Source organism: Balaenoptera acutorostrata, chromosome 3 (assembly GCF_949987535.1).
Source record: "Balaenoptera acutorostrata chromosome 3, mBalAcu1.1, whole genome shotgun sequence".
Classification (NCBI taxonomy): Eukaryota; Metazoa; Chordata; class Mammalia; order Artiodactyla; family Balaenopteridae; genus Balaenoptera; species Balaenoptera acutorostrata.
The window spans coordinates 61,674,131-61,692,097 of NC_080066.1; the positions used below are offsets into that span (position 1 = coordinate 61,674,131).

The 17,967-nt window shown below is 38.7% G+C and overlaps 1 protein-coding gene and 1 long non-coding RNA gene across 15 annotated transcripts in view; one reads left to right on the forward strand and one right to left on the reverse strand.

Moving 5' to 3' along the window:
- The window catches only part of LOC130707469 (uncharacterized), a 44,407-nt gene that overhangs the window by 25,715 nt on the left and 725 nt on the right, over window positions 1-17,967 (forward strand). The window contains exon 2 of the long non-coding RNA XR_009007340.1: window positions 16,767-16,891. This is a non-coding gene — a long non-coding RNA (uncharacterized LOC130707469). The remainder of the gene's footprint in view (window positions 1-16,766; window positions 16,892-17,967) is intronic.
- Window positions 1-17,967, reverse strand: part of PEAK1 (pseudopodium enriched atypical kinase 1) — a 289,101-nt gene that overhangs the window by 16,543 nt on the left and 254,591 nt on the right. For 13 of the 14 annotated variants that reach the window (XM_057541915.1, XM_007197657.2, XM_007197653.2 and 10 more), the window contains one exon: window positions 8,855-9,600. In XM_057541915.1, coding sequence (XP_057397898.1) covers window positions 8,855-9,600 — 746 coding nt within the window. Of the gene's footprint in view, window positions 1-8,854; window positions 9,601-17,967 lie in introns of those variants that run through there. The other variant, XM_057541919.1, reaches the window with a different exon arrangement.

The following is a 17,967-nucleotide window of genomic DNA, read 5'->3' on the forward strand; positions in this document are numbered from 1 at the left end:
ACTTTATCAGCAGGGATTCTCATTTCCAGCTCGCACTATGCACTTTACAGTTCCTCAGTGAACTTTAAGTGAGACGGATATTGTAGGGAATGAATGGTAGAGGGACAAAAATGAGAAACACTGAAGATCACACACACACTATACCATCTGTGGTATTTTGTCACATTACCCAAAAGCACAACTCCATACAGGAAAGAGTATAGAATGAAAACTGGCAAATTCTAAATTGATATCCATTATTTGGTACAACCTCACTCTAAGAATACAGGCTGATCACTGACTGACCTCAATTCCTTGATCTGTCCAGGAGGAGTACTGCTTTACTTGCTGCTACACAGCTAAGACCTATACACACTCAATGCTGTTACAAATATATTCAAAATGGATTAAGTGTTTAATATATAAATGCTGTCTGGGCCCCAAGTACTCAGAACTCCATGCTTTAGGAATCTGCTATGAGACCTGTCAGGTAGGCCAGGTATTTTACAGCTTGAACTGCTGCAAAAATATTCACATGCCCAAAAAACATTTTGGAGTCTAGAAGAGAAATTCAAGAAGGCAACTGTATAAGATTTTACTATTTTATTTGTGATTTGTACTCATCAAATCTTTTTATGCTCCCACTCAGCATATGGATCAAAAGAAAATCACCTGTGTTCCTGAGCCAGTAATTTAGGCTGACAGAATGACACCCAGGATGATCACACTAGAGAAACTGAGGCACAGCACAGTTCAATAACCTGCTGAGGGCCCAGATTAGGAATTCACTTAATTTGAATCCCAATTTATAATTCCCATCTATGTCCTCTCACCTCATTAATTAAAGCTATGGCTCTCTTTTCCTACTAGACAATTCATTTTGATTCTAGGTTTACATGAGTACGCCAAACTTCTCCTTTCTAAATCAATTTCCAGTTGAGACTTGAAGGCACTTCTGTATGCATTCAGCTCTGAAATAAAGTGGACACTGACCTAGGATGGCTATGAGTCTGTAGAGCTGGCTGCTGATCAATCACTTTCTGTGAAGTTCCAACGCTGGGCATATTTGTGTTGAATTATGATCATGAAAGTGGTTTCCTTTATAGCTTTTTCCTTGTCACTAAGCCAGTAATTAACTGCCTGATCCTATAGTCTGAACTAGTTGTAAATTCCTACCAATCATAGTTATTCCTATTAATGCTTTTTCATTTAGTGTCTTGCTTTCTCAGCATCCACCCAAATGAGATCAACAGAGACTCCAGAGTCAAAATGCAATAAAAGATGCTGGTCTCCACAGTTCACCTCTACTTTATTGCAAGCTTTTAACAAGATTCTTGGCATAGCTGGAAGAAAAGAAGCTGCTCCAGTGCTGTAATAGGAAAGTGTACATCTTCACTGAGCTTTGTGTGCTCTATCCCTGAGAACAAAGACCAGGACTACTTTAAAAAGAGAAGATACCTAGTACCACAGAGTTGGAACTACTGGAAAAATAAGTCAGAAATTTATACTTTTTGCTTATAAAAGATTTTCATCACCTTCCTCGAGGTAATTTCATCAGTTTCTCATGTGGTCTCACATAGCAGCATTTGTTATAAAATGGTCTCATGACAACAGTGAAAAAAGAATGTCCCACTGACACTGAGCCATAATTTTACCAACTGTCCACCCTGCTTCTGGGCAAAAGGCTGTCATTTGTCCATTCAGGGATAACACTGAGGCACAGCAGGGTCAATCTACTGACTCAGGTATGATATAACAGGACAAGTTCCACGTAGGAATAAGGAGGCAGCCTGCCATAAAGCTAATGACGATATGCAGAAATAATTGTTCCTCTCTGTTCTCAGTTTCTTCCTGTGTAGAATGACGAAGGCCTGCCCTTCTAAAGTTGATGAGTGTACTTTGAAGACTACATGTTTGGTCAGTGGCTACCCAGATTCTTTGAAAGGTGGCAAAAGCAAGGTGGATTTTATTTAGAGCAGGGAAGTTAAGGGCTGGAGGCCAGCCAGCGTGCAGCCACAGAGACAGACGGTCCAATCTACTGCGTCGTGGCTCACCAAATGGTGACGAGGGGATAAAAGGAGACATGAATAACACAGAAACAGGAGCTGAACGTTATATATTGTCTGGGAATCAATTTGGCCTTTCCTTCACCAAAACACTTAAAAATACGCTGTGCTCACTGCCTCCTCAGCCTCCCCGTTCCATATTCCCAACTAACTCACTGCACTGGATATCCACTTCCACTAGTACCAAGATTGTATTTTTTTTGAGGTTTACCAGAGATTCAACTCCTGCCTTCTCCTCATTCTGCTCAAGCCTTCTGCAATCTTGGACTCTGATCTGTGGGCCCTTGTTCTTTGCTACATCCTCTCCGAATTTTCCTGCTTTAGGTCACTTAGCTGGGTGGGCCTTTTCCCAATTTGCAGACTCTACCACTACAATCTCATACATTCCCACAGTTTGAACTAAATCAAGTTTATGAGAGGACTAGATAAACTTGACCTCCCTTCTGAGTACCGAACTCACATTTTTGTCTGGTTACAGGCTTTCTCTTGACTTGGCTATCTCATGGGCATGCTCCACAGAGAGCTCATCTTTCTGGCTTTTCTGATTCATATTTCAGTTAATGGCATCACCATCCTCCTGGGGTTGCTCCTCCGTGAAATCTTAGCACAGTGCCCTCATCCTACATCCAGCCACGCACCAGACATGGTCAACGGCCTGCCTCAGCTCTTTCACCACCTGTCCCTTCTTTTCCATGGTCCTATTTCAGGATCTCTTTATTATTTACCTGGACTATTGCAATAGCATAATGACTGGCTTCCCTGCTTCCGATTCTTCTGGACTCTTCCACTGCAGTTTACTTCCAAAATCATTAATCTTATGTCATCTTTCTATTTAAAAATCCTTAATGGTTTCCCACAAAACACAAAATAAAGCCTAACCTCTTAAGCTCATCAGTCAAAGCCTCTAAATTTGGTCCCAAATCTTTCCATAGCTCAATTTTCCACTATTCTCTCCATGCACTGTATTCACCCCTAAGAATAGTGTGAAATGGACACTAGAGGCCCTTTTTTATTGGCCCTGAGGTAAGTGTTAACAATGACTTCTTTCATTCATTAATCTTTATTTATCTTTACATCTCCACACCACTGTGAACCTTTATTATAATGTCTTGTTTAAAAGTTATTTATGCCTTTGTCTTTCCCACGGGAATATATGCTCTTTAAGGGCAGGGCTTTTGTCTTATTCATACGTATTTCTATATTCTGTTAAATGTGATATAACAGAGATATCACAATGTTTTATACAGTAAATGTTTGCTGAAAGGTCAAGAAATATTTATTGAATGCCCATTATGTACACGTGGTGCAGTGGATAAGATGTTGCACTCCCAATGCAGGGGGCCTGGGTTCTAACCCTGGTCAGGGAGCTAGATCCCACATGCATGCCACAACTAAGAGTTCGCATGCCACAACTAAGGAGCCTGCTAGCCACAACTAAGGAGCCCGCCTGCCACAACTAAGACCTGGTGTAAATAAGTAAATAAATAAATAAATAAATAAGAAGATCAGAGAAGAAAATTCACAGAGCTGGATTCTTTAAGAAAATAGAGGCGTTTTCTAGGTACATGAGAAGACAGTGGTGAAATAAATAGCTACCATTTACTGAATGCTTACTTTGTGTCAAATGATGCTCTGAGCACTATATACATCTCTATGTACATATTGACTCTCGTGATTTTTCACAATGGCTTTAAGAAGAATGAAGTTTTTCCTCCATTTTACAGATAAAGACACTAGGCTTAGAAAAGGCAAGTAACTGGGCCAAGGTAACACAGCTAATAAGCTGCTAAAGCACAAATTTAAAGCTCAGTATCAAATGATCCAAAATCTCCAATTCCTTAGCTTTTTCAATGAAAAGACATTATGACATCATTTTTAAACAAAATAAAAACTGCCTATAATCCTCACCACTCTGATTTAGAAATTATTTGCATATTACCATTTTGTAGGTCAATTTTTTTAAAGTTATGGTCATAGTATTTGGTATTCTGCTATTTTAATGTGACATTTTACAAAAAATGTTTTCCATGATTGTATACAGTCTTCATGAGGACCATTTTTAATGGCTGCAAACATTCCATTGGGCTGATATACCATAATTTATTACATTGTTTCCTTAATATCAGGTACTTTGTTTCCAATTTTTGGCAGTGCTAAAATTCTGAGGGATTGTAACATTAGTAGCTTTCTCTCATAATTTTAAGGAAAGATGATTATGACTTTGAAGGAATGAGAAAGAAAATATCTAAGTGCAGAGCCTATCAAAATATGCTCAGGCTAGTGCCTAATATTAATGAAGAATAATAGTGAGTGACAAAAGAATGTTGAGAAGTAATTTTCCATTATTGTTAACAACAATAATGCAGTTTTATTATATTTTATATATACTTCATAATTTACAAAAGCAGTTTCACTACATAAACACATACACATATAACAATCTTACAAGGTAGGAAGGGCAGTGAAAATCAAGAGAGATTACATGACTTGTTTGGGAATACACAATGATAGATTCAGAATTTGGACTCATGTCAGCTGACTACTTTTCGTTGAAGACCGATACAATTCAGATATCACACTGAATGAAACACAGAATAAAGCTATGAACTGAACTGTGTCTTCCCAAGATTCATATGTTAAAGCCCCAACCCCCAAAGTGACATATTCTCTCCCCCACCCTCCCAAGCCCTGACATAAGGACACAGCAAGAAGGTGGCTGTCTATAAGCCAGGAATAGAATCCTCCTTTCCAGTCTCCAGAACTGGGAGAAAATAAATTTCTGTTGTTCATAAAGCCATCCAGTCTATGGTATTTTGCTATGGCGGCCGAAGCAGACTAAGACCTTGTTACTGAGAAGTGGGCCACTGCTGTAACCAATACCCAAAAATGTGGAAGTGGGTTTAGAAGTGGGTTTGGAATTGGGTAGAAGCTGGAAGAGTTTTAAGATTCATAATAGAAAAAGCCTAGATACTTATGAACAGACTGTTGCTAGAAATATGGACATTAAGGGTGATTCTGGTAGGTCTCGGAAACGAGGAACATATTATTAGAAAATAGAAAAAAAGGTGAGATTTCTAATAAAATGGCAAAGAACCTGGTTAAACTGTGTTCTAGTATTTTGCGGAAGGTAGAACTAGTGAGCAATGAAATTGGATATTTAGCTGAGAGACTTCAAAATAAAGGGTTAAAGGAACGACTTGTTTCCTCTTGACTGCTTATAGTGAAGTGCAAAGGGAGAAAGAACTGAAGAAGGAATTGTTAAGCAAAAAGGAACCAGGGCTTGAAGATTTAGAAAACTCTCAACCTACCCACAGATTGGGAAGGCCGGGAGGAACCTGCTCAGTGCCTCAGGGGTAGGCTGCCCTGGCAGAGAGTCATGTGGGCGGGGCCCCTACAAAGAGCCAAAGGATCAGGGTGCCCAGCAGAGACACAGCGGTGATGCTATTATCCCAGTGGGCCTGGAGGGCAGAGTACTGAGTCAAAGAGGATTATTCTTGAGCCCTAATATCTAACAGAATTTGCCTTGCAAGGTTTTGGACTTGCTTGGGACCCATCATCCTTTCCTTCCTTCTGATTTCTCCCTTTTAGAATGGGATTGTGTATCCTATCCTTGTCCGCCACTGTATTTTGGAAGCACATAACTTGACTAGTTTCATAGGTTGACAGTTGGAAAGGAAATTTGTCTCAGGATTTAACAGACCTTGAGTTTCACACATATCTCATTTAGATAATATTTAGATGAGACTTTGGACTTTAGACTTCAGAGTTGATGCTAGAATGAGTTAAGACCTTTGGGGCTGTTGGGATGGACTGAACATATTTTGCATGTGTTAAGAACATGAATTTTGGGGGACCAGGGGCAGAATGCTATGGACTGAATTGTGAACCCCCCCCAATTCATATGTTGATGTGTTAACCCCCAATGTTACTATATTTAGAGATAGGGCCTACAAAGAGGTAATTAGGGTTAAATGAGATCACAAGGGTGGGACCTTGATATGGATTAGTGTCCTTGTAAGAAGAGACACTAGGCAGCCCCCACCCCTTCAGCCATGTGGGGACTTAGGAAGAAGGCAGCCACCTGCAAGGCAGAAAGAGAGCCCTGACTAGACACTAAATCAGCCGGAACCTTGATCTTGGACTTTCCAGCATTGAGAACTGTGAGAAAATAAATTTATGTTGTTTAAGCCATCCAGTCTTAGTATTTCGTTACAGCTAAGACAACACCCAAAGTTAAGATCTTAGTACTCTATCACTGCAGTGGACTTGTTATTTAAGGGGTAGTGGCCTTTGGTTTTCAAATTGTTAAATTCTAGCACCAACTTCCTTTTGTAACATTTTAAAAGACCTTTTAGTCTCCTCAACAGACACAGAGAACAGACTTGTGGTTGTGGAGTTGGCAGGGGGTGTGGGGTGTGGGATGTGGGTAGGGGGAGGGAGGGATGGACTGGGAGTTTGAGGTTAGTAGATGCAAACTATTACATATAGAATGGATGGACGACAAGGTCCTACTGTATAGCCCAGGGAACTATATCCAATGTCCTGGGATAAATCATAATGGAAAAGAATATAAAAAAAAGAATGTATATATATGTATAACTGAGTCACCTTGTTGTACAGTAGAAATTAACACAACATTGTAAATCAACTATACTTCAATTAAAAAAAAAAGAGAGAGAGAAAGACAGTCATACCTGTTAAGCTACTCTAAATTCCATTAGTACGGAAAGGGATATTTTAAGAAGACAAACAGTAAAAAGTTGTTTGTGTGAGCCAACTGCTGGTCTTTTTTGCTTATCTCTGCAAAGGTAGGGTTCACAGTGTCCTAGTAGTTAATTCCTTTAAGGTTGTACTATCAACTGGATCCTCCTACAAATGCCTAGAGGGTCTCCAAAGAGACATTTATAGTCACCATTTAGTGCAAAACATCCTTTCCCAAACCTGCCAACAACTCTCAGTATATAACCACTTGCCACCTGTTCTTTGGAGATTGCTTTTGCATCATTACAAGCAAAGAAATCCATACCAAACCATTGATTTGGGAAAGAGACAAGATTGCACAGCAATAATACATAAAGTTAGTCAAGCCCTACTTCTTAGTTGTTTTGAACAACAGATAGTTCAATGTCCCCTTCTGAAATAGGTACTCATCTTGCTTGCATTGGCGATCTTGTAGCAATACAGGCCCAAGATAGATGAGGCCGCATAACTCCAACCGGTATAACAGCTCTTGAATGCTACACAGAATCTCAAAATGCCTTTTTAGACTCAACAGTAATGTATTAACTCGAATCTAGATCCTCTCTCTGCAGTTTACCCCTCAGTTTATTTTAAAAAGTGTGGGCTGCGGCACAGGGTCACTCTGCGAGTGTCACCAGAGAGTGAAGTGGCTTAGGTGCTGCAAATGCAGGGAGCAGTCAGCTGAAGGTCTGGTGCAAAAATATATTCTGTCTTGATAGACAGGCAAGACCAATCGTTTACCTTATCCATTAATTTACTAAGACACCATCTGGTCTTTCTAAGCCAAATTAACACGTACAAGTCGTTTAGATATGTTAATTAGTTTTGAACCAGTGAACAGAATCAGTAAAAAGGGACTATGGGAAGGGAGGACACTACCTTAAGTTTACACAGAGCTTTATGTTTTTAGAAACTCTTTCACATGCATTATCTTACTTGATCCTAACCTCAGTCCCACAAAGTAGATGGATCATTGTTGTAAACATCTGAAAGAGGAGGAAACTGAGGCTCAAAAGATTGTTGTTCTCCTAAAATAATCTAGGGAAGAAGCTAAGGGATAGTGAAAGAAGTGAATACCTATCAGGGGCATTTTGTTCTCTTTTAGCCAAACGGCCCCATAAGATGGGTACCATTCTTATTCCTTTCTAAAGCTGAGGAAACTGAGACTTAGAATAGCAACTTGTGACAGAGCTACTAAGTGGCAGAGTCAGGATTTGAACCCAGATCTTTTGGACTTCAAAGTCCATGCTTTATTTATTACATTGATGAAGCCTATGGCTTACTGTTACAGTGAATGTAATTGCTCAAGAATTCTTGATTTTAAGAGTTTTTGCGTTCTTAAAGAAGTGGGTTGTCTGGTATGGGTGATATACATTTAAGAAGTTAATATGTGACATAACAGACAAAGTGTAGGCTATGGAGTCAGAGAGATCTGTGTTTAAATCCGAGCTCTACTAATTGCTAGCTGTGTGACCCTAAGCTTTATTCTCCTCATCTGTCAAATGGATAAAAAGATCTTAACCCCATGAAGTCGATGTGAAGATTAAATTATATAACACTAAAAAGTTCCTGGTACATCAACAAATATTGGTTACCTTCCTCTAAATAAAATAAAAATGTTTCTCCAGGAAGCAGAGGAGTTAGAAAGCAGGGATAGACAAGGGTCTCTTATTTGCTAGAGGATAAAGACAGAAGTATAGAATGGAAGGCACATAACAGACCTCATTTGTACAGGAAATCTTTGCAAACAATCACAGCTTAAGTATTACCTACTTCAAGAATTCTCTGGCATCGAGAGTCTGGGTTAAGGTCCTTCTAAGCTCCCACAGAATTCTGTTTACTTCTATCTTAGCATTCAGTATACTGTGTTATAAGTCTGTCTCTTTACATATCTGTTTTCTCCTCTAGATAATAAGTTAACCTCTCTTCTGTCACAGTATCTGGTGTAAGGTAGATGCTCAATAAGTTTTTGCTGAATGGAGGAATGAAGAAAAAAAAAAAAAAACCAGACCCATCTCAATAACAGTGTGTTGGAGAAGGTTAAAATCAGATTTACAAAATTTTCTTACCTTGACTGCATAGTTATTAAGTGGATCTTTTGCATATGAAGCTGTGTAGTAAACTGCATCACCTGCCTCACAACATGGCTTGTCACTGGTTAGCCTGAAGTCTGACCAGCTGTCCACCCCAAAACGGAGCTGGTCTTTCTGCCCAGCCATGAAGAGGTCTTCACATTTAATAGCCAGTTTCTTCAAGGCATCTGTATGAAGGCTTCGGATTTTACCCACCACTTCTTCACGATTCTCAAGTCCTCGATAAAGTGCTTGTCTCTGTGGCTTCTGGATACCCCGGCCCTGTCTACAAGAGGGACCACGCCGGCTGGACAGGGACTCTGTGCTATTGGAAAATCTATCCTTAATACTGAGAGTGGTTAAGCTGGAGATGCTGTTTGCTGCTGAGGGCACAGGTCTCTCCTTGTGCAAAGGTCTCTCCAAGGAGTCATAAGACTCAATGTCCAGTCCCTTGAGTTCATAACTGATTGAAGAGCCAGCACTGCTGGCATCCCAGTTCGGGTCAATATCATAGGTGGGATTAGCCATGACACAAAGAGTAGTTTCCAGGGATTTTTGGAGGTCTTTGGAGATTGGCTCTGTATTGGCTCTTATGATCATTTTCTTTGGCAGTGGGGGTGGTGTAGGTTGAGAAGCATTAGGTGCTTCTTGGTCTGTTTTCCCACCAAAGGCAATGGCATCATCCGAAGCTCCCTTAGGCTGCCGTGGATGCTTGGGAGGTATCATGGCTGCTCTAGATTGCCCTGTATTGTTTTAAAATAAAGAAAGAAAGGGGAAAAAAAGAATAATTAAGTAAAGTTTTCATTCTTGTTACATAATTGAAACTTAAGCAGAAATAAGGGAGGTGGCTACGAGAATATAAGAAGTCAATGCTTTAATCCAAAAATGGTAAAAGAAAACAAAGAACAAATAGCTAAATTTAAAGGTAAGAGTTCAAGACTTGATGGAAGCAACAAATGTGAATAATGTCTCCGTATTTCTTTGCCATAGGAACAGGGCAATGGGCTTTGTTTTCAAGAAGGAATTCATATTCTCCACTCCTGGCCCCAAGAGTGCTGTATTCACCACTCTAGAGTACTAACGAGTGACAGACACTCAAATAACTGTACTGTGAGAGAACAGAGATGATAGTATTTGTGGATTAAAAAAAAATTACTTGGGAGCATTATTAAAAACAATTGGGATTAGCAAATGAGACCGCTAGACTGGTGCTCAGTAACTTTGTTCCAAAGTTACATTGTATTGTATACAGCACTTGTCATTCTCCATCCAATACATATGAATACAATTTCATAAACCATGTTATTTCACTTCACTACAGAGATGGATTCCAGCACCACTTAAACTGGTCTATGTATAAGATCCCTGAGATTGTGGTAAGGGGAACCATGTATATGAGCAGTCAACTACTGTTTCAAACATCATTCACAAACTTTTACATGATTCTGTTTTATTTTGGGGGGCATATAAACTGTGATTTGAGAGATGCTACTTTTGAAATTCTCTTACAACAAGCCCTAGTTACAGGACCAGTCATCTTTGTTTGCTTTCTAGAATTTATGCTTAGAAGAAGATAAAACACATAAGTATGTGATCAATGACACCTTCAGGACTTATTGTATAATGAGGAAGGAGCATTATGTTTTTAAAGACAGAGAAATATACCATGAAAGTTTAATAAAAGCTATTAAAATCAGTAATGTTATTAAAATGAAATCTCCACTCAATATTTCAGAGTTAGAGCATAATGCTCTGTTATGGGTGGAATTATGTCCTCTCTCCCAAAATATACTGAAGTCCTAACCTCTGGTACCTGTGAGTGTGACCTTATTCGGAAATAGAGTCTTTGTAGAGGTAATCAAGTTAAGATGAGGTCATTAGGGTGGGCCTCAATCCAATATGGCTGGTGTCCTTATAAGAAGGGGAAAATGTGATATGAAGACAGACACACAGGGAGAACACCATGTGATGACAGAGGCAGAGACTGGAGTAATGCAGTTGCAAGCCAGGGATGCTAAGGATTGATGGCCACCACAGATGCTAGGAAGAAATAAGGAAGGATTCTACGTAGAATCTCGGAGGGAACGTGAACTTGCTAACACCTTAATTCACCTCCAAGCTGCCAGAACTACAGGAGAATAAATTTCTCTTGTTTTAAGCCACCCACTTTGTGGTACTTTGTTATAGCAGCCCTAGGAAACTATGCTCCTACTGATGATTAGACAGAACAGAAGGCATCAGATGGTCTTGAGGATGATAATGAATAAAGATGGTGGCTTGTTTTATTAAAAATCATGTCCTTGTAGCAATGCCAAGGGGAAGCACCATATAAACTGTGATTGTAACAACAATATACTCCATTTCCCACATATGCAACTCTCTTCAAGAACACCCAAGAGTTTACACAAACTATGACAATATATAAGCAAACCTAAGGACGCCCTTTCTCCACCAACAGCATGTAGCAATATTCTTTTATAAGGAACAGAGCTACATTACATATAAATAAGAAATATGAATATATAGACAGCATGAGAATGAGACAGAGAAAGAGTATGAGAATGCTAAGCTCTAAGAGGGCCAGGACTTTTGTTTTACTAATTGCTGTACCCTCTATGTCAAAAATCAGGGCCTGTATATAATTGATGCTCAATAAATATTTCTTGAATGACTAAGGGAATAAATATTTGGGGCTAAAAGAGGCAAAACTGTATAGGTACCTGTAACAAGTAAAGATACTGAATTAATAATTTACAAAATCCCCACAAAGAAAAGTCCAGGACCATATGGCTTCATTGATGAATTCTACCAAACATTTAAAGAAGTATTAAAACCAATCCTTCACCAACTCTTCCAAAAAATAGAAGGGGAGGGAACACTTACCAACCTGAAACCTATGACAGGCCAATATTACCTATATATCAAAACAAGAGAAAGACATTACAAGAAAACTATAGACTAATATCCCTTATTACCAGGCACAAAAATCCTCACAAAATACTAGCAAACTGAATCCAGCAACACATGAAAAGGATTACACATCACAACAAATTTGGATTTACCCCAGGAATGCAAGGTTGGTTTAACATCTGAAAATCAGTCAATGTAATACACCATGTAAACAAAATAAAGAGCAAAAAAACCTCACACGGTCAGCTCAACAGATGTGGAAAAAGCATTTCAGAAAATCCAATACTTTTCATAATAAAAACACTGAACAAACTGGGAAAAGAAGGGATCATCCTCATCCTGATAAAGGTCACCTATGAAAAACCAAGAGCTAAATCATACTTAATGGCAAAAGACTAGATTTTTTCCCCACGAAGATCAGGAACAAGACAATGATTTCCATTCTTGTCACTTCTAGTCTACATTGTACTGGAGGACCCAGTCAGGGAAATCATGAAAGGAAAAGAAATAAAAACATGCAAATTGGAAAAGAGGTAAAATTACCTCTATTCACAGGTGACATAATCTTGTATATAGGAAAGGCTAAGGAATCCACAAAAAAACTATTAGAACTAATATACCAGTTCAGCAAGATTGCAGGATATAAGATCAATATAAAAAATCAATTATAACCTAAATAGACATTTCTCCAAAGAAGATGTACAGATGGCCAGCAAACACATGAAAAGATGCTCAATATCACTAATCATTAGAGAAATACAAATCAAAACCACAATGAGGTATCACCTCACACTGGTCAGAATGGCCACCATCAAAAAATCTAGAAACAAAAAATGGAGAGGGTGTGGAGAAAAGGGAACCCTCCTGAACTGTTGGTGGGAATGTAAATTGATACAGCTACTATGGAGAACAGTATGGAGGTTCCTTAAAAAACTAAAAACAGAATTACCATATGACCCAGCAATCCCACTACTGGGCATCTACCCTGAGAAAACCATAATTCAAAAAGAGACATGTACCACAATGTTCATTGCAGCACTATTTACAATAGCCAGGACATGGAAGCAACCTAAATGTCCATTGACAGATGAATGGATAAAGAAGATGTGGCACATATATACAATGGAGTATTACTCAGCCATAAAAAGGAGTGAAACTGAGTTATTTGTAGTGAGGTGGATGGACCTAGAGTCTGTCATACAGAGTGAAGTAAGTCAGAAAGAGAAAAACAAATACCATATGCTAATGCATATGTATGGAATCCAAAAAAACTCTACTGATGAACCTAGTGGCAGGGCAGGAATAAAGACGGAGACATAGAGAACGGACTTGAGGACACAGGTGGGGAAGGGGAAGCTGGGACAAAGTGAGAGAGTAACACTGACATATATACACTACCGAATGTAAAATGGATGGCTAGTGGGAAGCTTCTGCATAGCACAGGGAGATCAACTTAATGCTTTGTGACGACCTAGAGGGGTGGGATAGGGAGGGTGGGAGGGGGCTCAAGAGGGAGGGGATATGGGGAGATATGTATACATATAGTGGATTCACTTTGTTGTACAGTGGAAACTAACACAACATTGTAAAGCAATTATACTCCAATAAAGATGTGAAAAAAAATCAATTGTACTTCTATACACTGGCAATGAATAATCCAAAAGTTAAATTAAGAAAACAATTCCATTTACAATATCATCAAAAAGAATAAAGTATTTAGGAAAAAGATTAGGAAATTAAGTGTAAGACTTGTACATGGAAAACTACCAAACACTGATGAAGGACATTAAAGATCTAAATAAATGAAAAGACATCTTATGTTCATGGATTAGACTTAATATATTCAGACGGAAATATTCCCCAAATTGATCTAAAAATTTAATGTAATCCCCACCAAAATCCCAGCTGGCCTTCTTGCAGAAATTGACAGGATGATCCTAAAATTCATATGGAAACACAAAGGATCACGAGTAGGCCTCCCTGCCCAAATCTTGAAAAAGAGAACAGTCGAAGAACCCACATTTCCCGACTTCAAAACTTACTTCACAACTACAGTAATCAAGACTGCGGGGTACTGGCATAAGAATAGAAATACAGATGAACGGAACAGAATTGAGAGTCCAGAAATAAACTCATATTTATGGTCAACTGATTTTCAACAAGAATGCCAAGACAATTCAATGAGGAAACAGAAGTCTTTTCAACAAATGGTGCTGGGACAACTTGGTATTCACCTGCAAAAGAATGAAGTTGAACCCTTGCGTCATAGTATACACAAAAATTAACTCAAAATGTATGAAAGATCTAAATGTTAAGAGCTAAATCTATAAAACTCCTGGAAGAAAACATAGGAATAAATTTTTTCGACCTTGGGTTAGGCAATGATTACTTAAATATAACACCTAAAGCAACAAAAGAAAAAAATAAATAAATTGGAATTCATAAAAATGAAAAACTTTTGTGCTTCAAAGGTTAACTTCAAGAAAGTGAAAAGACAGCCCTTAGAATGGGAGAGAATATGTGTAAATTATATATCTGATAAGAGACTTGTATCTAGAATTTATAAATAACTCTTACAATGAAAATATAAATAACCCATTAAAAGTGGGTAAAGGATTTGCATAGACATTTCTCCAAAGAAGATATATAAATGGCCAACAAGCACATGTAAAGATGCTCAGCATTTCTCACTAGGTAAAAGCAAACTAAAACCACGAGACATCACTTCACATCCACAAAGCTGGCTTTAATTAAATCGATGAGCAAGTATTAGTAAAGATATGGAGAAATTCAAACCCTCACACATTGCTAGTGGGAATCTAAAGTGGTGCCACCACCTTGGAAAACAGTTTGGTAGTTACTTAAAAAATAAAACACAGAGTTACCACATGACCCAGCATTTCTAATCCTAGGGATATATCCGAGAGAAATGAAAACATATGTTCACACAAAAACTTGTACTCAAATGTTCACAGCAACACTTGAGTAGTAGTACAAGATAAGAGCCCAAAAGTGTCAACAACTCAAACGTCCATCAACTGATGATGAATGGATAAACAAAACGTAGCATAGCCACACAACGGAATATTATTCAGCCATAAAAAGAAATGAAGTACTGATATGTGCTACAACCTGTATGAACCTTGGAAACATTATGCTAAGTGAGAGAAGCCAGTAATAAAAAAACCACATATCATATGATTCCACTTACATGAAATGTCTAGAAATACACAAATTCATAGAGACAGACAGTAGATTAGTGGTTGCCATGGCTCGGGGGAAGGGAGAATGGAAACAGAGAGTGATTGTTAATGGGTTTCTGTTTGGGGTGATGAAAATGTTCTGGAATTAGATACTGGTAGTGGTTGTAAAATTCTGTTAATATACTAAAACTCATTGAATTGCACACTCAAAAAGGGTGAATTTTATGGTACATAAATTATATCTAAATAAAGCAAATCAACAATCCATTTTTAGAAACCACCATAAATTCAGTTTTCAGTCATATCTTCCCATTTTCCTGTGCTCTTAACAAAACGAAGGATGTAGGGGCTTGGCATTTACTGAACTCTTCCTGTGATGGTGAGGCCTCCCTCCCAGTGCTGCCCCAGCCCTACTTTGCCTCAGCTAATGTGAGAAGTCAGAAGCACAGTTTCTTTACAAGATGACAGAAATATGCTTTGTAACAAATCTTCATTTTCCATTTGCTGACCCAGACAGTGGAAAAGGTTAGAAGTAGTGAACTGCATCAGCACCTTATCTTCCTGTCCTGACTACTGTGGCAGTGTCCTGTTACCACTGTCTCCAGTTTTGCCTTCCTCACCACACTAGCCATTAGAGACTTTATTCAAACACCAAAGCTGATTGTGGCACTCCTCTACTTCAAAAATTCTGTCCTTGAGAATTTGGACTTGATCCCAAGGATGGAGTTTTCTTTGCTTCAGCACAGAAAGCAAGGCTTTTATGACCTTGCCCTTGTTGTTCTGTTTCTCTCATAGCATTTCCCCTTGTGTCATAAGTTGGGGCTACCAAACTGCTTGTGGTTTCTCCAGCACTCTTGGCTACTTCATGTTGTGTCTGCTCATGTTGACCCTCTTCCAAGAATGATTTCCCTCTCCTCTCATCTTTAAACATTCTGCCTCTGAGGAATGTTTCTTACTCCACTTCACAAAACTGACCTCTCTTTCCTTGGGACCACAGATACATTCTGTGAACATTTCTCTCTAAGCACTTAGAGTACTTGACTTGTGTCCCTGTCTGAATTCCCCATGGGTTTGTTCATTGAGAAGAGAGACCTGTCTCATTTGTACACCCAGGACAAAGCAAAGAGTCTGGCTGAGGGGGAAATGGAAGGAAGAAAGGAATTAATGAACAAGAAAACTAGAAACATGAACCTATTCTCACTCCTTCCAATGTGGACCTTAGGAGAATCTTTATGGGATGGTCATTTTCTTTCCATTTTTCTAAATCAGAACAAACGAAAACAATCATGGACACAGAAGGAATGGAGGATTCCAAAAGTGCTTTTCTTTTCTTTTAAATGACCTCAGAACTGACAGGTGAGACAAGGTCTATCATCAGCAGCAGCTCTTTAGTGCTTATCAGAGGACGTAGAAGAGGGCTGATCATGCCACTTTCCACCACCTTCAGAATAAAGTCCAAACTCCTCAGGAAGTTGGTCAAGGCTGTCAGCCTTATCTACCACTATTTCTCATCAACCCTCCCACAAGAATCACTCAATTCCTGTTCTTTTAATATGCTCCATGTTTTTATTTTTACATCTCTGCCTTAGTAAAGGTGTTCCGTCCTAAGCCCAGCTCAAATAACCCTTTCTCTACTGAAGCCCTCCCTCCTCTCTAATCCCCACCTCCAAACTGGGAGCCATCCCTTCTTCCTCTGTGTTCTCTTACCACTTTTCACTCTATGATAGCATTTTTAGCCTTTTATAATGTGTGTATGTATTTTTTTTTTCTTTTTTTTTTTTTTTACATTTCCTCAGAACTTCTGGCACGGTGTGAGACAGGCAGCAAGTGTGCAGGAAACAGCTGCCAGACTGAAGGACAGAGAGTCAGCAGAGTTGGTCATCATTCCAAAATGAAAATGGACAGCCAAGGCAGCAAGGAGGTAAAGATAATTAATAGTGGTTTCTCTCCCTAAACAGTGGGATATGATCTCCTGGGAGCTAAGATTTCCACATGGGAGTAAGAAATGTTTGCGTTCCAAATGAAACCATGAACATTCTACAGCCCATGCAAGTAGGTCAAGCCATTCGCCCAAGTCTAAAAGCGTCCTGTGTTTTTTAATTTTTTTCTTCTGAGAAGGACAAGTTCTCCTAACTGAATTCCAGTCATCTGGGTCAATGTTTTAAAAGCTTGGTATCTTAGCTGTTTTTATTTTAAACTTTTAATCCTGTACATTCTTCTCAAGCCTCCGGGACCAGACACTAAGCTCAGCTTTCAGCAAGCCTGATATAACATCACATACTCTACATTTTTGTGGCATGCCAGCTCTCTAAACAGAAAGAAAAATAGATTGTGTTCTAAACCTTGCCTTGCTATAGACTAAAAAGTTCTTTTGGACAAATATATTTGACTAAACCACACTCAATCCTTACTTTCCTTTCTTTTTGAGTTTCTAAACTCTATCTTTATACTTTTTCTTCACTTAAAAATGTCTTCAGACTGACAAATAAGGCCTTATATCACATTCTGAAAAGCAAATGATGAAAGATGGATTAAAAGGGAATAATTTAATGACACTACTTCAAAGAAGCAAAAAGGTGTTTAAAACTCCTCAGGAAGGAAGATTATTGATATAGGCTCTAAAAACTTACACAATTGGTATAATAAATAGAAAGGAAATAAGAAAAATATTATCTCTAAAGATCAACATTTTAAAGATGATTATATAGTAAAAAACTCAAAATAATAATTACATCACTATAGACATCTACTGGAAGGCACTATCATTTGAAGACACACTCAGGACAAATCACAGCAAATGTTTGCTTAAGACCTGACAATCACTACAATCTTAGGGTGCTAGGGATTAAAGGCACTTAAGGATAACCCATTTAGACAGAAGCAGTATGTTAATGAGTACAATTAGCTCTTTATTCCAGTAAGACAGGAATGTCATGGTCTCCTGGTCAGTCTCCCTGCCTCCAGTCATTCTGTAGGTAGTTTCCAGAATGATCTTTA